The 20,995-nt window shown below is 36.1% G+C and overlaps 1 protein-coding gene across 1 annotated transcript in view; it reads left to right on the plus strand.

Moving 5' to 3' along the window:
- The window catches only part of LOC124166836, a 603,633-nt gene that overhangs the window by 444,716 nt on the left and 137,922 nt on the right, over positions 1–20,995 (plus strand). The window contains exon 6 of the mRNA XM_046544536.1: positions 18,499–18,889. Within this exon, the coding sequence (XP_046400492.1) occupies positions 18,517–18,889 (373 nt within the window). The 5' untranslated portion in view covers positions 18,499–18,516. The remainder of the gene's footprint in view (positions 1–18,498; positions 18,890–20,995) is intronic.

Below are 20,995 nucleotides of genomic sequence, written 5' to 3' on the forward strand. Positions count from 1 at the left end.
TTTTCGCAAGACAAATAATTTAATAAGAAATACCTTTATTTGCACTTATCTTCCATACTGTATTATTCACTGCCTATTCACTCCTGCAGCTCACGGATAACATTGTACATTAAAAAGGACATTAACGGAAAAAAGAACGTAAACAAAAATTAAAAGTTATCACCATCACAAAAAATGAAAATAAAATCATTTTTACCTACCTATATTATGTAAGACTTGTTTGAAAGTCTTTCTACTACAATCGTGTATCGCCAACAAAATACGAACTATAGTCAACAGCACGAATCATATTTCTAAATTGGCATTTAGTGCACTTGTTAACTTTGAAATTAATAACCACCACACTTTCGTTGTAATATACCAAAAACAACAACTAATTTCCTACCTTATATTTCTCCGCTTTTCATTTGAATGCGCTTTGATTTAAACAGATGTTTGTTCTTGCGGAAAGAAGACGCAAAGAAATAGACACTTCAAATATTACTTTCTTAATTTCCTTCCTTATATCAGTTTTTCGTTTTAATTCCTTTATCTTCTTTCCCAATTTAGCTCCTCTTGTTTGCATAAACAAATATGTTGCTATGATTGTTTGTTTGTATGGCTGCCGCGCCGCCATTGGAATTTGGTGGCCATTTTTTGAACTAATCCATATACTCACTTTTAATTGAATAGACGGATAAATAATTGTAAATTTAGCGTTTTCATAATTTTTCCTGGGGTTTCAGACAATTTTAGAGGGGGTCTTCATTAGACTTTTTGCCGTATCTCGTCTCGTTCACCCCAAACATTTGTATAGGTGAGTGAATGAGTGGTCGTAAGTGGTCTTTATGGTAGATAGATAGATTACGGCCAGTTAATAAAAACAGTAAACACGAGGAAATATAGTTCAGTTATTTTTTTAATCAGCTCTCATACGATGTATCTCCTTTTTGTTTTCTCCAGTGTGACGGTGAATTGCAGTTCATGTTCATTTAAGTACCTGTTACTCAGTGTCTGTGACAGAAAATACTATAAAAATAGATATAAAATACATTCATACAAATAAAATTCCATGGTCGCACCAGCAAAATATGTCATTTATTATTATTATATTTTTCGCAACAACTGAATGCCTGACATCATGGCATTCCAGTATTTATTTGAGCTTCAAACGGCTGAGTTTAAATTCCTTTTAAAGGTAACGGTGGACAATGGGGTCGCAAGGAAGTCAAGCTAATTCTGGCATGTTTTGTGCAAAGTACAAAAAGGTAATTTCATGGTAATAATGATGGTTCTCTCCTCAACATATTAGAGACGCCTTTTTATGCTCACTTCGTTGATATTAATCTCGTTTAAGCCTAATCCCTCGCGGGACATTAACCCCCGAAAATAGAATGCGGTATCGGAATATCGGAATACAAACCGTCTTCTTATTACCGTAGATAGGTTCATGCTTCAATAATTATTGGTACTATTGGTAACTAACACCGCTACAAACACCTCATATTAAACAAACAAAAACTATATTAATGGGTAATATTGACTATTTCCAACTTCTCTGTAATTTACAATCACCAATGCTATAATTTACGAAGCTAAAAATATTCCCTGAGAAAAGTTTTTTCTCTTTCCTATAACACTTTCAGTTGACATAATACAAATAAGACTAACAGCATGTTATAGCAAAGTGTTTGCAATTGAGATAAATCTCAACATCATCATTTGACAAGTGCACTCAAGCTGATGATAATTCAAGCTGTGTTACTGTAAACAAAATATATACCAAGCGAAATATTCGTTACGATAACCAACACAAAGCATTCGCACGGGGAGTACTGAGAAAATAAAGCGCTTAAATTCCGAACAATTGTCAACAAATACTCACGCAAACACAGTGAACGGCTAAATTTCTGCTATGCAAACTCGCGATAATATCTCAGTGTTGCATTTTAATTTCAAATGCTCGCTTTTGTCAAGCAAAAGAAAAAACTTAACGCTGACACGTCACGTATTCCATGATTTATTTAACCCAAAGTATCCATAAACAAATCAGCAGTTTTAATCTGTCGGAAAAAAAATCATAAATAGATAATGCAAACTTCTAGTAGGTAGTTATATTATGAAATATACTGTTCCAAGTATGATTTTCCTGTTGTAAACCCTGGAATAGAATCTAGTGGTAAAGGCTATATAGATGTCTAAAAGACCTTCTCCCCATCCTCTCGGACAACACAACCACATCTAGATTTTTCCCGCGATGCCCTTCATTCGTCTTTAAAATACCACCAAATCTGTATGTGAAATTAAATGCATAAATTAGTGAAAATTTGAATTTTGTTTTCATTAGTAATTTTATTGTGATATTTTTTGTTAGCAATCTCGAAAAACAACCATGAATTCTATTAGGCTGTGGACGAGAAGGGTGCTATTGAACGAATTATTTTTCGAGTCTTAGTCCTCATTTTTGTGCATGAATGAAGCTGAGGTAATGCGGGAAAAATGTAATTCAATAATAGAATTACTCTCCATTGCAAATGACCCTAAATATGCTATATCTTTAAAAATAAGCAACTCAATTAGATCTGCTAGTAACTACGAAATACTCAATTTTATCTAGAGCAATAAATTCCCTTGAGCTTTCGCTGGGAAACTTACTTAATTAATTTTTCATGAAAAAAGGAAAGGCAATCACAGAGAAATTTGGGTAATAAATTTTATATATGACTGATGTATTTGTTAGTTGAAAATGCCTTTAATGTTTGTTACTTAATTTTTCAATGAACATTTTGCGAAGGAAAGTGAGGATTTTCAAATTTACCAGCAAATAGGTGGCTTTCCATTGTGATTCCTTTGAATTATAATTTCTCCGAAATTATTTCCGATTCAAATATAATATGGAGTAAGTTTATTAATACATAATGATAAACATGGATTATCCTTAGCTACAATATCTTGTTAACACTGAAGCTTATTAGGAATCTTAAAATGAATGCTAGTATCAAGTATTTAGCCAAGGAAATACACTCGTTTATTCATTTTGTCTTTAAATTTACCTCTCCCCATTCATTAAATCCTTTGTATCATCCCATTCTTTTTTTATTCTTAAATATTTCTGTAAATGTAAATTTCCGTCCTCCATTTAGTTTTAATTTGTAACTTGCTGTAATATATGTATCACTCGCATTGCATTAACTGAGCTAAATTTCGAAGTTCCCAAAGGCGTTCTTTGTTAGATATTTTTCTCGGCTGGTTCCTAAAAATGTTTTTGCATGGCTAAACTTGAACACTGCAGTAAATTACTTGCATTTCTAGGTGATAAAGTCTTAAGGTGTAAAAAGTGTCGTCGGGATCGTATTCATTTGTCGCACAATGTTTTCAAAGGATATCTGAAGGCATTTTGTCTTTTTCACGCTTATGAACTTATTCTTTGCAGCTAGGAAATGAATGGTGGATTCACCATTTCCAAGACTGGTTTTCGCCACGCCTCTTGTTACAATCACGTGATTGGGGTTTCCTTGCAAAATACACAGTCACTCCTCCGGAAATACGTGCCTTGCGTATTTCCCTAGGGAGATAGTTATTTTTTTAGTTTGTGTTTGACACTCGAGTGAAGAGGCACGTTTCGCGAAGGAGATGCTCTCACCTCTCGAGGAGTTCTCTCGCTGAATAAGATACCCTCGCAAATTCTGTTTACCGACACATACGTCCATCCTCAAGACATTATTATCAAGTAAATCTTGAATGCATCCGAAGCATGACTTATCTTTAGCATGTATACTTTGAAAATGGGTCAACAACAATAAGCTCGAAGTAAGGAAGTCAGGTATGCACACACAAAGCATTCGTCTGGCGCGTGATACACATTATTTACCAACTTTTTTTGGGTGACGCTCATTATGAGTTTTGTTGGCTTATCACGTGTTGCTGTTTATATATATATATATATATATATATATTATATATATATATATATATATATATATATATATATATATATATTTTCACCCTGCAATTCGTTCACACTTTGACACACAATTTTTGCTAATGTCGTAAATTTATTTCAGTGCACGTGAGACTTAACGAACCGCCAAATATGGTCATGAGTTCATAAAATTTCCACACAAAATTAATATTAATGAAACATAATTAATGAAAATTTACTAAAAGTTATATTAATATTACACTTATTTATATGTATTCCAAAATATTTGCTTCACCCAGAGATAAAACCTGTTGGTTACCTTAGATAGATGAGGGTAGGGCTCACCACGTAGAGGCTATAAGCGTGTGAAACTCATAAGTTCGGGGTATCGAGGCGAGTTCCTTTCCCTGGGCATCTTGCTCTGCTAAAGTTTTGAGTGGATACCAATTGAAACATTTTAGCTGGTCTAAAACTACACTTTTTTGTTTTAAATTTTCACGGGAAATTCGTTATCACAGCAACTACGTGTTCGAAGTTCAACCGCACCATATGATATCCCAGCACACAAATTTTTGCTTTGACTGTTTCAATCCTAGAAATATCTTTATCCCAGTCCAAAAAATATTATAAATATTTCTCATAGCTTTCATTGGACGTAATTAACTATCAAAAATACTGAACGATTTTTTCAAATAAAATACTTTTTCATTTTACATTATGAGGATTGAAATTGATAAAGCATCAAATAATCAAATATATAGGAGGCGGTATTAGTATGATATAATAAAACAGGAAGACATTTTTAGGTATCCGAACTAGTGGGAATAAACTATGCCGGATTTTAACATTGAACACTATATTGCTCATGGCAGACGGGCTGGACTGCCAATGGTTTGTGTCGTGTGGTGACTGAGGCCATTTAATACCAGGTCACGCTATTAACTGGTTTCTATAGCCTTTTGTCATAATTGTGTGCACCACTGCCTTCACGAAAAACCTGGCCACTAGCCTAGGCACGAGCTGTCACCGACACGAAATAGCAGGGAGGCAAATTGTATGCCTGCGCAGTATATGGAATGTGATTTATTACATCAGCGGTATACTCTAGCCCTAAATGACGCGAAAACCGACGTCGGTTGATTTCAACCGCTTTAAATTTTCTCTCGTGCTGAATCAAGAATTTGTGATGCATTGATACCATTTTACACAGTTTTATACTAGCTTACGAGTTTTTACACGGGCGGTTGAATTCAGACTGTTTACCTGCACGAGTTGAATTGGAGAGGGTCCCTTTATTCCTTCAAGCTCCCCAAAAAGTCAGTTTTTCACCGTACTACATACAATATTCCTCATGGGATTGTAAAAATAAGAGATTATTCTTATTAATTTATCTTTTGCAACGGCTTATCGAAACTGCCTGGGTGGAGTAATCTTTTGCGCAAACCGATCCGAATCACAATCCTCCATATGAGAGAAATGACAGGATATCAACTGAGAGCAGAACTTTCATGTGTCATCCTGATGGAAAGAATTGAAAATCAACCGAATCGCTAGGATGATAGCATCCACTCCATTGGGATGTGCTCTTGTTTTAATCTTTCTTTTATGGGTGGCTATGAAACGAACTATCTGTTCACTTCAGCGTTTATCGACGTTTCCATAATTTTTCCACATTTATTGCAATTTCATTTTTTATGTCCAATACGTTTAGCGATTGGTGCGTAAGGGAAAACCGCTTAAATAAGCTCCTCCCTTAGATCCAACATTTTTTTCATCTCCATGTAAATGTATGGCAAGGCGTTGTATACAAGTGGTTACTGTGAGGATTAAATCTGCGTGATTTGTTTATAAAAGAGTAAATCAGATTATAAGCTAACTTTATGTTAAATTGTATGTCATTATGATTGGATGACTGAGCCCAGACAGCGACGACAGCCTACGTTAATTTCCTGGAAAAAGAATATCTCAACGCCAGAAATATATTTTACCAGTAACAAAGGAAACTACAATACCCAAGCAAGCAGCAATTATTAACTCGGTATGAATATTATTATTTTACGCCGTAAGGTTGTAGTTTTTTCTTCAATTGTAGTAGAATATCTTCGGTGTACAAATGATGTAATATTAAATTTGTATTATCCGTAATTTAAAAAATAAGAAATTGGAAAAAAGGAGAATTAAGATATTTGCCTGTCATTATGTTCCAAGGTTTGAGGTAGAATTGTCATTTTTCTGGACTTGATGATAACTTTCATGTCGTTGGAAATTATTTTCTGGCATTCTTACTCTTCCAATTGGTGTACAAGTACACATAATCGATATTTTTATTGGTCTTTACTTTTTAAGGAACCAACCTGCGCTGAAAGCAACGAATCTTGTTTTTATACTAATTTTTCACTCGCCACCTTCGTCTGGGGTAATTAGAATACAGCTACTATCCATCTCTACCCTATGAAATAAAACTACATCAATGAATTCGTTTACATATGTAAAATAACTTGAAGTTGCGCGTAATCAATTCTTCTTATAAGAAATGTACAGCTGAAAAAGAAATGCTACTCTAAACAGAGGAGAACTAGGCAAAATTTTTTGCTGAGAACCCCTTGAGGAGCGCAATCCAGAAAAAGACAATGCCAAATATATTACTTACGATAATTTTTAAGTCCCTACACTGACAGATTTAGAATTTCCTATCATTTTTTCTTATATTACCTGTAACATGTTCGGCAGGTATTCTGTCTATGCATCTTTTCTTCATAGAGTGACATTATCATTAGCCTTTTTTAATACAGTTTTCTCTTGGATAACCTTGTGGCACCATTTTACGAGAAATTGTTTGATCAGTATGTAGCTAAGTGAAGCCTTGAAAGGTTTTCAACTTTTGGGAGATTGCGTCAGACCAAAACCCATTTCGAGAAGTTCTTCCTTTGTTCAGTAAATTGCCTGCGGTAACTTTGCCTTATTCTGATTCCAGTGTCATGTGTACCCACTTGGTCACTTGTAGTGAGTGGCACCTGCATTGACGGAGGCGAGCAACCGCGTAGCTGCGCCAGCAATACGCCATTTACAGCTGCTGAGGGCTGTCTTCCATAGTCATTCGTGTGTTAGCTTCACATTCAAAGGATAACGAGCACGGTGGTGTACACTACAATGGGCTCTTGCTACCTAATGCGCTTTCTTCCTTCACTGCAGACACATGACGTGCAAGCAGGGCGATCTACTTTTGTCACCGGTTGCTTTCTGTGAAAGCAGTCCAACGCTCAGAGGTGCAGACATGAGGCGCAGGTATTGAGCAATTTCCGGGAAGTATATTACAAGTGAGGCGTTTTCAGATCACTGATCTTTCATGCGTCTCTATTGTATCTACGTTAGATTGAACAATGGCCATTGGAATGGAACGTGGGAATTACTAAGGCTACTGTGTATTTCTAACGCGTAAGAGATTGCATATCAGTGCAGCCAAGCCATTAGTAGAAGTATTACAAGTTACAATGGACGCATATTGTTCGAAACGTAGATGAACACAAAATATAAATATTGAAATAGTAATAAAATTTTGTATACGTTACTTATGTACTTACGTATTTTTGTTGCTGATTAAGTTATACTTGATAAGCCCTAAAATTATGGACTATTTCAACCTTATAAATGCTTCGTATATCCCGTAACTTTAGAACCAAAATTAAATCAACGTGGCTTTTAATGCACAGTCTCTCCATTTGAAAACTTATGTTAGCACCAGCGGCGCGGGCCTGATTAGGAGTTTGCTTTGGAATGAATCAGATAGAATATCACTGCACACAGGGTATTAATACGGGAAATTTGGTTAAAAGCATGAAATTAGTCTAGAAAAATATGTTAAATTTTATAATATGCCACAGAAGGTCACAATTCTTATAGTATCACATTCAATTGGCGATACGAAACTTCTGAGAGGGCTCTAGGGGTAGAAGGTTTTATCCCCCTTTTTGCAACCCATTATGTAGCCATTGGTTCTCAAAAATCATCGTAATGAATATATTTCATGGACTACTTAGCGACGATTGTTTTATTTATAAGACTCAACCAGATATGTAAGTGATGAAAGGCTTCTTTATGATACACTGAATGATTATATTCTTGGCAACCTTCCTCACACTTATGGTGTCCACAGGCATGCCTCACATCGAATGCTTTTGTAAAGTGATTGGAAAATTCAAAAATCTACCCCTCAGCGTAAAAAAAACTGAAATTTGCTGATGATGGAGGAGGTGAGTAAAGAGCAGGTGGAGTGGGTCGAACCAATTTGAGAATTTATGACCGCCATGGAAGATGACGAGGACAACCATTTAATTTCAGACGTAAATTTTCATTTAATACCACTTCACGGGGAAACGTCCGTTTTTTTATGAATAAAAGTGTCCTTCATACCACAATACGCAGCATTCAGTCTGCGCCACGTGCTGCTAAAGCGTGGCCTCTGATACACGTTCTTGATGGTCCTCTTTTGCGACCCACTGTCAAATCGTTTGGAATATGGATGGAATTTCGGGAACAATAATTGTCGTTTACTCCGCCTGCTCTGAAAGACTTATGTCATCCTAAAATGCTGTCGTACCTGTCGTTAATTTGACGCACATTCACTTGCACGTCATGCATGCGTTGCGATGTGAAATGGGCCGATTTTCCCGTGGCGCCATCGACTCTCAATTTTGAGTGATAATCAAGCAGGTAAATGTCACGCTGTCAAGCTGATGTATGCTTACTGGACTTACTGGGTATTCGACCCAGTAATTATTGAATTCAACATATGGCAGAAATAAAATTCAATTTTAGCCCTTTGGTATTTACCAATAAGGTCATGTATCATATTTCAGGTTTTCTGGAATAGATATTACCGAGCAGGAAAAAAATCCCATCCGTTATCACTTAGGGTATAAGTTGTGTATTTCATGTAGAATTACTTGGTTTAAGTTTTATCTGCCATGAAATGAACAATAATGTTTCCTTTGGATTTAAATTTAAATATATGATCACAAATAAAATGCAGAATTAATTGGTTACCGTTAATGTAGCGATGTACTGTTTAATCATGACCAATTACGATATCATTTATCGTAAGGATTAAGGGTGAAATAAAATCACTAGTCACTAGCCAGGTTAGCTACTTCGTCTGATAGTTAAAATGTTATCGTAGCAGGTAAAGGTTATTGGTGAAAATGAGTGCCACATCTTAAAAGTTTATGGTAAGCGTGATTAGTTCCATTAATTAGATCAGTTTCAACATATTTCAATTTACTTGGCCAGAGTAAAAAGGAATAGCTTCATATTTTATTAATTCTCGAGTTTAAAACCTCAGCGAGGATTTAAAAAAGAGCGAAATATTGACGAGCCATTTCATGATCCTGTAATTTCAATTAAAACATTGAATGAATGTGAATTGAATATCCGCAAGGAACATTTTGAAGCCTCTTATTTAATTTTAAACGTTTTAACGGCATTAGTTCGTTCGGAGAAGTAAGCAAGTGATTTTCTAAATCTAATCGATTACATAAGGGTCCTGTTAGATAATAATCATGTTAGTAGGGATATTAACGTATTGGTCTTTGTTTGATATCCGGGAAGAGAACGAAACTTCTACCCCGAAATAATTTCACCTTTAAGATCGTTTTGTCTCTCTATTCCGCATCTGCTCATTATTTTCTGTGCTTTTGAGGCTGGCGATTTTAGGTTAAAGCAATCATTGACCAATCAGGCGTCCAGCTGTAAATGCACAAGTGCTATTTTCTGAACTTGGACCTCAGTGTAACATCAAAATTACTATAAATAGTAGGCTGAGTTTCTCTTAGCTATAATTACATTTTATCTTCACGCGTGTAAGTTCAAATGTCGACTAATGGTGTGACGAGTTCCATTTTGCGATAATTACATTAAAAATCCACTCGGAGAGCAATATTCAAGAATGACGCGGAACCTTTGGCTGTTAGCCAATAAGGGTGAGGTTACAATTAACAAATGACAGATTCTTTAAAATTGGTTGAATCACCATCATCATCGGTGTTGAAGAGCCGTGCTAAATTGGTTTGACACAGCTCTTTATTATCCAGCCATGTCCACTAATCTTTTCCCATGAATTTGCATGTTTAAATTAACCAATTGCATTAAAATCTTTGAGTCATAAGTTCGGAAACTTCTCTTAGCTGATAGAATATTCCAAATATAGTATTAACCACTGGAATGAGGAATATATAATGTTTATGTTAGAGAAAATGTAAAAAAAAAAGCTTGTAACATTTATGACTTCAAAGTAGCCGATTTAGGTGCAACACCTGGTCAATTCTAGGGTAGGGCGTTTTTATAAATATTTTCTTTCCTCTGAATACATTTGAATCATTTTCTTTTGATGAGTAAATGACTTTTCACAGCTTCGAAAGCGGCTATGCTTTCTTAGTTTTCCGTTCAAAAACCATTCGTCTGTAAGTGAGAAGTGATTGACGCTAGGATAAAAGTTTAAGACAACTCATTGGGTAGATTTTCAACTGGGAGATATCGTGGATATTCGGTACCTTTCAAGCACACATATTCAACGTTTTTCAACTCGTCTTTCTCCCTAGAGATTTGTGACTGCTGATGTCTTATAAATTCAGCGATGAAAAGTGAGAAAAGGCGTACAAAATGTGAGTAAAAATAGTTGATGTATATTTTTTCCCAATTTACCACGTTTTATTATACTCGCTTTCTTGTTTGTCCTTCTGGGAAAAATCTTGCGACTCAAATTTTGACCACTTCCTGATTAGCAATAGCGCTGAAATGTTCAGGATACCTCAGAACTGGATGACAATGCATGTTGTTCTTACACTTTAACCACGATTGGAAGAGTACCTCCAGTTATATTCAGAAATAAAAATTAAATGTGGATTTTAAAAAAAGGCCACTGAAATCCAATCGAGGTGCTGCAATCACAGCACGTGAAATAAGGTAGGTATCTGTTTGTAAAGCGTAAAGTGCGTGTGTATTTTTAACGTAGTTTATCTTCAACAGAATACTACAATTTATCATTCTTTTTATTACTTGTTCTGAAAATTGTACAATACTACGTTGAATTTTGGACTTCGCACGTAACTTCTGCCGCCTCTGTCTGCCGTCTTCTTTATTCCAATTAACAATTGAATAAACAAACGTATGCAGCAAAACTATTTCAAATCGAAGAAATAAATTTAACAAATTGAATTTATAGATGAAGATATTATAAATAAAACAGAAAATAAAGGAACTACATAATAATACAGTGTGTTAAGATATCAATGTTAGAACATTAAGACAAGGTTGGTGGATGGCTCTTCATAAAACTGTTGCATTACTTCTTGAGATCTCTTGTAGATTTAAAATACTGAATTTAGAAAATGTTGTTGAAGTGAATGAAAGCAAAGATAAAGTGAGGAACTGCATAATAATACAGTGTGTTAAGACACCAATGTCAGGACATCAGGACAAGGTAGGTTGACAAAATGAACATTTTAATTAATATTTTATCAGGTTGGCGGACGCGGGCCAATTTATATTAACTAATTTTAACTTAATAAATAAAATGCATAATGAGTTTCACGGAATATGCATAACGAACCTCTGGACGGCCCTTCTTAAACTGTTGCATTATTTATTGATTTCTCCTGTGGTTCTAAATTATATAAATTATAATATATACGTTCAATTTTATTGTCAGGTAAATTGTGAAGGGCAGTGAATCGAAATCCATGTATTTTTTAAGTTAACGGAAGCAAATGTTCTTTCACTTGATCCAAATGTGAATTGAATGTAAGTAAATAGAACAATCGTGATAACAAAAATTATCCTACTCGATACAAAGTTCTTGTACTATTTAAAGATTATTCCATCTTGCCGACCAAGAAAGCTCTGAAATTTTGTTTCAAATAGATTTTCTTATACTTTGAATTATAAAAATCATTATCGTTTAAGTTAAGAGTCGGGTATAAAGGACAATAAAACAACCACACAACAAACCGCCATGTGGTTTGAAACAACCACATGGCGGTTCCACTTAAAATAATAATTGATAGCAAAATTCCTCTGTAACAAAACTAAAAAGTCTAAAATAATATTAAAGTAAAAAAGTATCATTTTTTTAAACAACCACGTTTTATTAAATAGCAGAATATAACTGCCTACGGTACCTTAAATTATTGAAATTTTCAAATGTGATTGATGAGGAAGTTAAAATAAGTTTTAGAAGACCGTTTCAGATATATTTTAAAATTCTCATAATTTTTTAATAATTTAAGATGCCGTAGGCCGGTATTTTCTGATTTTTTATAAAACTTGATTGTTTGTAAAAATGCATTTTTATGCAATATTATTTTTATACTTTAATAACTATTTCATCCTTCAGACCAGCACAAAATTTTATCAAAGACATTTACATGTTTATAATTATATTCTTTTTATTTTTGTAGCCGACATCATTTTAAGTGTTTATCCATATTCCCGCTCGAATTTTGTTTGAATTCTGTTTTTGTCCTAGCTATGCTAGTCAGTTAAGTCAGTCAGAAATGGGGAAAGGATGAATGCACAAATTCCAATGAACCTTGAAGCACGGTATTGGAATTTTGGCACCTGACACATTCGTTATTGCTCAATCATCTAGACTTAGAAGAGCAACCATTGAATCTCAACCGAAATATTCCTTTGTAAGCTTTGAGCTTAATAGTAAGGGCCGGGAGCGGAGAAGTCACAGTAAGATGACAAGTAGATGTCTGGTTTAACAGTTTTTAATTCGCACACAGCACAAGTACATTGTTCCCTCTGACACACAGTACCAGACTCCCCCAGTCGCCTTTGCTCTCCAGCCTCCTACCGCCCCCGCGTCGTCTCGTGACTCTCTCGGCGTCTTCCTATTGGCCGGAAAGAACCGCGGGATATTACTTTACATGCATCTTCCCATGATGACCACGTCCCACGCCAATATGTTGCAACTTGATGTACGGCTGAGGGTGTTAGGTACCTGAACACGGAGACTGCTCCCACGCCAAGAGGTTGCAAGGTATAAGGCGTGTTTAATAAGGCCTCGTCTTAACACGACTCGGTCTCCGTTTCTGCAGTTACCCCGAGAGCGGATCCGAGCTGACGCGAGAACGTCAAGCGAGCACTCTTACACTATTAAAAAAAATTCATATCATCGACCAGAAAAAAGGCTTTCTACCCCTTCTTTCTACCATAAATAGAAACTTAGTATAAAATTGGAAATATTTTTAGAAATTTTCAAATCGGGGAAATTTTCTCTACACACGTTCCGATGGAACATCGCGTAAAAACCGTCAAGGACAGAAAAACGCTGCAAGTCGAATGGGTCCACCACATTCTTTGCGAAACCTGAGAGAATAATAACATTGGCAAAAAGCAAATCCGTTAAAACCCGACTAGAGGAATGTAAGAGATCAATTCGACTGTGGGTCTCAACGAAATCCGCAGTAGCCGAATACTCAATCGACTTAAGGGAAATATCATTGCCAAATTAAATCGCTGTAAGCAAATACTGGTGAAAGAATCAATAAAAATACAAAAGGAAGACAAGAAATATTTTAATACACTGGCCTCAAAATTAGCCGAACGTGGTAGCCGTAAATCATGGAAAACAGTATCCAAACCGTTAACCTTCCTCTCTTCCCGCATTCCTCTCCTCCTCCCTATTCAGCCTGGTATAGAACCTATACATATAATAATAATAATCCGTACCTCATCTGATACCTTTGAGAAAGCGACCAGCATCGATCGGGAATCGTTGGGGCCAGTAGAACATTGCCACGGCGAAGGAATCCAAAAAGTGTTAAATCACCTCCAAAGAAATTTATTGCCCCACAAAAAGGGTGCATTTCTGCAGTGTGCTCTGTTAAACGGATTGAAGGTATAATGAGCTAGAAATTTTTCCGTTTTCATTTTTTTCATTAAAAAATAAAGCTAATTGAGTGTCATGAAAAATTAAATGATAATACCATGTATTTAATAAAAACTTCATGTTCATTGTATATTTTTCTGAACGGGCTATCATAAAACCGTTCGCTTTTCTGCCGCTTAAGTGGGATATTCAAAAATAGCGCAGACAAATTACAGTAATTGTTCTTCTATATGTAAATGAATATATACTTCCAATTTATGAGATCATGCTCAGCCAAATCTATTGCCAATGATTCAAAAATATCATTTATAGTAATTGCGAATGTTACCAGTAATTCTGCGTCTGAAATAATAATCTATTGTAGGTACCTTACGCTTGAGTAATATAATGGGCCGAAAACAACCCAATAATCACGATGTAGCATGTCAGGGTGCCTCAGCTCAGCTTTGCAAACATTTTCCGTGAGTTTGTAATTCCGAGTCTTTTTTCCTTACTTTTTTTTATTATCTCTCGCTCGTCTACTTTCAATTTTTTTATTTGATCACGTCAACTTCGGACAATCGGTGTCCATCACATCTCTAAACGTGAACGGATGACCGTGAACATGACATTGCCACCGCTGTGATTCCGGAAAATTCACATCTGCAACCGATAGAACCCCTTCGGCAACGTCGATCTCCTCTTCCCACCCTGCTCTAACTCATTTGGGGATACATTCAAAGGGTCCAAATTGGCGCTCTCGATCGGGACACGCCCGACTTCCTCGCCTCAAAGGAACCCTGTTAGCTTGCCATTCATCTTATCAATCGCGCTACATCGCGTCGTAAAGACAGGAGGAAAAAATGGGCCGTTTCCAAAGAGGTGCCGACCCCCATTCGATTACCCTGTCCCTCCTCTTCGTTTGCCAGATGCGGTATACTGGTCGGTAGCTCGCCCTAGAGACTGTCCCAAGATTAAAATGTCCGAATTACTTCCTCGTAATAGAGATAGCATTTGATTCGCAATAAAAATTCTGCAGTAGTTTTACCATTTTTATCCCTCTGTCATAAAACTTCAAAAGATCCTTTCAGATATCTGTTGCGCTCTTAAGAGAAATTCTCGAATGGGTTCTGTCATAAAGCAGATAACGGGATATCCTCAAATAATAAGACGGAAGTAATATGAAGCGCGACTGAATAACTAAAACAATTGATGTTTAAAAGAAAAATATGGATACATAGAATGTGGATAGGTGATTTCTAATTTTTTTTAACAAATGAGTTTTTAAGCTTTATATTTCATACAAAACAAAGTCACAATGTCATCGATTTTATTATTTTACTTAATTTTCTGCATTAATTTGCTAATTACTCATTAAAAAGTAATTAAACGTGCTTACGGGGTTGTTTTTAATAAGTCTTGTGGTTTTACGATTCATATCAGTCAGTTTTTATAATTTTACTTAAGTTTTATTTGTGATCATCTGTCTCTTAAGCCTGGACCAGGATTACTAAGGTACTTATGTAAAAAATATGTATTATTTAAAAGTAGCCTGTATCAGAATAATAATAATATCTATATTGTCAGTCGATGGAGTACAATTTGAAGTTAACGTTTTGGAATTTAAGGGACATTTCTTTGTTTCTTCTATTGACTCTATTGAAACATATAAACGAATTTGGGGACCAAATCTGAAGAAATCGGAAAGATCTGTAGTCGGATTATTTGGTTGGAATTCTCTAATTTTGTAGCAGTTGACCCTGACCTACATTTACAATTAAATATGTGAAAAAGATAGATGAATAAGGAATAGAGATTTTCTGCAGAAAAATCAATCTTGCAATCCTGATCATTCACTATTAAATAAAAAAAGAATAAAGAATATGCTAAATCTGCCACTCATTCTAAGAGTTTTCATCTAACTCGAGGAAAAACGATGAAAATGGATAATTACGTTTCACCCTGAGGATGGTAATGTTGAGACACCTTCCTAGTTTCTCTTCATTGTGGTGTAGGGAAAATCAATGTGTTTTCGCCGATAATTCCAGAAATAGATTTACGAATAAAAACAGAGAGTTACGCTTGCTTATATTTACTAAACATCGGAAATGATCATTAAAAATTAAATGCGAGCTTTTTGCCAGGTTTAATACTTCATATAAGGTAAAATATTACAATCAATAAGCTTTGTTTCCTATATTCCACTATCACTGCCTTCTTACTCGAGGATAGCTCAACGGGTATCATTAAAACGGCAGTATCAAAAAGAAACAGGGAAAACTTTAATAAATTTCGGCACGTCAAAATTGAAATTTTAAGAAGATTTTACGCCTGCAATTAATATATATCTGGTAACTAACGGGTCACTCCCTATTATTATTTGCACAGTTTTTCTAATAGTTTTCGTTGTCCGATTATTTTAGTAAATATAAAAGTATCATTTACATGATTTCAAAATCTAATGGTCTATGCTTTCTACCAGTACAAATTTTTAATAGCTTTCTTATGGCAGATTAAGGGATAAGCAGTGTTAACTTCCCTGTCTATTGCTTAAAGCCAGTTATTGTGGAAGCCCTGTGTCATGTGCCATGCTTACGACTGAATGGTTATTGAGCATACGTGAATAAAGCATTTGCGGCCACAAGCGAGCCTTGGCAATAAAATTACATAACTTATGGACACATGATTTTGAATGAAAATGATCTTGGAGGAGCATGACAGAAATGGTGTTGCAATTCTTGTAGCTGTTGTCATATATTTGGTCTCTTCCCCGGATGCGGTCCAACTGCCGCGTGAAACACAGTTTCAGGAGAAATTTGAGGAGTAGAACTAGCTGACGGATACATCGGCCGCGGTCGCGGTAAAGGACTTGATTCCTTTATGTTTGATGCTGCGTGTGCTTTGTCGTCATATGTACATGCTAGTCCGCAGATCTCATCTTTTTTATCTGATTAAGGAGTTTCAATCGGCCCTACGCAAATCAGTTCAAGGACAGCTATTTCCCTATCGTAATGTACATATATCCGTATATTCCATTTAAATTAGTTTTAATAAACCCTATTGCCACATTTCCCGATAAAAACGATGTCTTTCTAAAATATAATGAAAAGGGCATTTACTTTTACACAAATGTATTATTTACCTAGAATTTAAGTCATAAAAATGCGTAAATACGAGAATAATTACGATTGACACCATAACAAGTGTAAAAAAACAATCCTCGTCATACTTACCTTCTTTTCTATCTTATTTAAGTGCACCAGTTGGACTCAGATAAATAAATTATGAAATCTTTTTTTATAAGATATTTTACTTGCGACACATGAAATACAAGCCTATCAACATGCCAATGAATATCTATAATTAAATATTTGTAAATAAATGTGGCTTTCTCAAGTTGATATTTCAAAAGGACTAAATTTAAGTATATATTTTTATATTTATAAAAACTTAATAACTAACTATCACTAAATAACGGTATCCTTGTGCCAAAATTATTGAAAATATAAGCAAATTAATGCCTAGATAGAGATTTGTGAATGATCTATTTACCAAAAAACTAGTTAATTCAAAATTTTCAAACTTTATGAATTTATTTTGTTTCTATATAGCTACCTGTTTCTACATACAAAGACAACCTAAAACTACCTACAACGTAATTGGTGCCTACATTGGCCCTAGGCCTACATAGGCCCTACAGCCATTGCACAATGGTGAAAGGCACTCCGTACCCCTCACCATTTTGCGATGCCTACTATCCAAGTAATAGTTCGAAGCTGAGTCACCACTTCAGTTCATCTGGTCCACAGACTCAGACAAGAAGGTAATCGAACTTTGTTTAACTCGATTGATCCTTGCCTATTACATTAAAACTTTGTATTTATCAAAGCAAAAATGGCATTTGATACATTTGTTCCTAAGGCACATCTTAGCGATTTTCCTGAAGCACATTCATCCCCTCGCGGTAGGGAGTAGATGGGGAATGGGGAATAGGGAGAAGAGCAAATATTTTAAATCAGGTTAATAATACTTGTACTGAGGTTTCGTGCCTTATTTTAGATTATTTCTAAAAAACTTCATTTTAATCCCCAGAAAAGACAAAACCCCTTAATTCATAAATACATCTATATCTACATATTACCACGCAAGCCGCCAAAGTAAACGTGTGGCGGGGGGTGTTAGGATACCAGCCGATTACCCATAATAAGGAAATGCTCCAGCTTGAAATTGCGCCTAGCATTGATTAAAATCTTTATCGTGAGGGAGAAAAATTAATTCCCAAACCTATCCGTTCGGCAAAATATCTCTCTTAATTAATCGCTTCTGTCGGACCTGGAAAAGATAGTGGGGCTCTAATACGATGTTCTCCGTGTCACTCTTAAAGATATCCATTCTTAATTTCTCAAACAATCTAAGCCTAATACGTAGCCTCCGAGTGATAACAATCAAATTCGGAGTATTTACCCCTGAATGGGTAAATTATTATTATGCGGTCGGTGACAGGATTCTTGCTGAGCAATTGCTTGAACAGTTCAAAATTGATGTCTTTAAGAGTATCTACCGGTGTTCCAAGTATATACCCGACTGCAAGTAAAATACTCATTTATGATAATATTGTTGCCCTTTGAGTGTTCTTCCTGAGCGTAGTACCATCAACCCCAACCCACGCCTATCGAAACGAATCTTTTGCTCGAAGTATTGAGTGAGTGATGATTTGTTTTCTTTGCAGGCCTTCCTCGCGACCAACATGTCCGTAGGCGCACTCCAGTTCTTCCCGGTGGCCCTGCCCACCGCCCCCGCAAACACCACCTCCCCCTTTGCCCCAGTCGCGTGGGGCAGGGAGCAGTGGGTCCCGCCCGGAGATCCTCCCCCGCCCCCCGCTGTCACTTCGCCCCCGGAGGGGAGGCGGCGTCGGCGGAGGAGGAGGCGGAGACGGGAGCCCGCACCGGCTCCCGCGTGGGGCGTTGGGGAGGGCGGGGACAGAAGGGCTTGGGCCCCGTGGCCCTGGGACCTGGCCCTCAATGTCTCCGGTCCCATCGACGCCCTCAACCTGACAGCCGAAGACGTCGACTACATATGGAACATCTCGCAGAAGAAGCGCTGGGGCGCTGGTGAAGGAGGTGAGTACAGGTGGTAAATACCTTCACCTTAAATGTAAAACCTCGCAAAGAAAAAATTTCATAATAATTAGATTTTTAGGCTACTAGGTGTAAAACCTCGAATTTAATTTAATATAGGTGGAAAGTTATTCTATGTAAAATTTAATTTAATGAATAAAAAAACAATGCAGTAATTTTAATTTTGTATTTAAAGAAAATTAAATATTTTTTGTTTATTCTGTAAATGTTGATATTTTACTTTACGATGTTTTACATTTAAAGTGACGATATAAGTAACAATTAATTTTTCGGGGAAGCAAGCAGCTAGGTAAACGTTGTCTTATTAAACTTTTTTCTTTTTATTTCACTTTATTTATTTATTTAATTTTGTTTGTCATCTCAGTTTTAATTTTAATAATTTATATGTTAACGTTTGTTTCCCTTTATTGATGCTTTAGAGAGTTTATCGTTTATTTAAAAATAGGTTGCTACCATTGTGCTGATTACGCATTTTGATAGTTATTTTGAGTTCATACATATCGTTTCACATAAAAGGAATCGACCGGATGCAATTGTGGCCTTAATTTTTCTCTAGAGTGGCCAAAAATTAATTATTTTGGGCACTAATGAATTTTTGACCTGAAACTACCGCGTCGTTCACTTTTACTCAGACATGTTAAAATAAAAACAACTGGCTACATTATTAATGTGTTTTACGTTGACCTGATCGAATGTAGACATGGATTTTCGTATTCACCTCGCAAGCCATTTTGAAATCTCCGCATCAATTAACGCGTGGCCAAAGCTAGGTTACATCACGCCAATTATGGTAATTAACTTGAGCCTCCAATTTTTTTAATTTCTTCCAAATTATATTCTTTCCTCACTCTCTATGAAGAGAAGCTCATTTTATACTATAAAAATAGCCGTAAGATCATTATGTGTATAAAATCTGAGAGTGTAGTCTAACACATATTTTTTACTGTATTGCGTTCGTGTACCCGTCTTTCATTCATGATGAAACTGTTTTTTTTTTACATCCAACCTGATTACACTAATACACTACCGAGGAAATTCTTGGCATGAAAATTTCGATGCTATTCGTGGGTGCTCCAGGCGAAATTGATGGTGTGATCGACACCTTGGCTGAATCCATACCTGAATCCGAGACTGTCGCTTCCACGAATATCCGCCCATCCCCCCGCACAAGTGATGTCGGTAGGTCAGGACGACAAGTCCCTTGTTCGCGGTTTGGAATTCCACCCAAGGTGGGCATGTTGCATTTTCCCTCAATCTATCAAGTTGGAGATGCGATAGCATATCAGCGCCAGAGGTTCTTGTGCACACAAACTGATAATCTGCGTCTAAGCGGACTTTGATCGCTGAGGATAGATTCGCCGTCGTGATACGTGCCGTGGCGTGTGAAAAACTCTCACGCAAACCATATGCTGGCGTTTTTTACGACAAACACGTGTGGTTTACCACCGATATTGGTTATTTATTAATGCAATGCTTCTTGGAATCGTACAATTCATTGCTTCCACTAAAGTCATCTTTAATTAAATGGAGTTCCATTATAATTTCAGAGAAGATATGTGCTCGGTTTATGGATGCACGAATCTGAGTTAAAATTTGGCCAAAAGTAATGGAATAGATTAATCTTACGTTTCTTCGTTGTTGATCATAATCTATGCTGAGAGCGAGTGTTAGATATAATTTGAATGTCGGAAATTTCATTCATAGTAAACATTTCACTTTCAGAATATCGTAATACTGATAAACTCGATGAACGTGCGTGTGCAACAGACCTTGATAATTGGATTCTAAAATTGGTCTTTGTGTAAGTTCTGGTCATGTTGTCATTATTATTATTTTAACATTTTCAACGCGCTACGTTATACTTCGTGAATTATTTCCTCTCATTAATGTCGTTCCTCCAATTCATTGCGTTTACTTTCAGGTTTTTCCTATAAAATAAAATCCTTCTACAAATTTTCGATGGGACGCAGCCCATCTTTCTCAAGTGAGAAGAGGAGGGAAAGTGAGGAAAGGGCATAAGGAAGGGTGCAAAGTAGAGGGCAAAGATGGAGGGAGGAAAAACGGTGGACGGGGATTGGTTGTGTTCTT

This window comes from Ischnura elegans, chromosome 1 (genome assembly GCF_921293095.1).
Source record: "Ischnura elegans chromosome 1, ioIscEleg1.1, whole genome shotgun sequence".
NCBI lineage: Eukaryota > Metazoa > Arthropoda > Insecta > Odonata > Coenagrionidae > Ischnura > Ischnura elegans.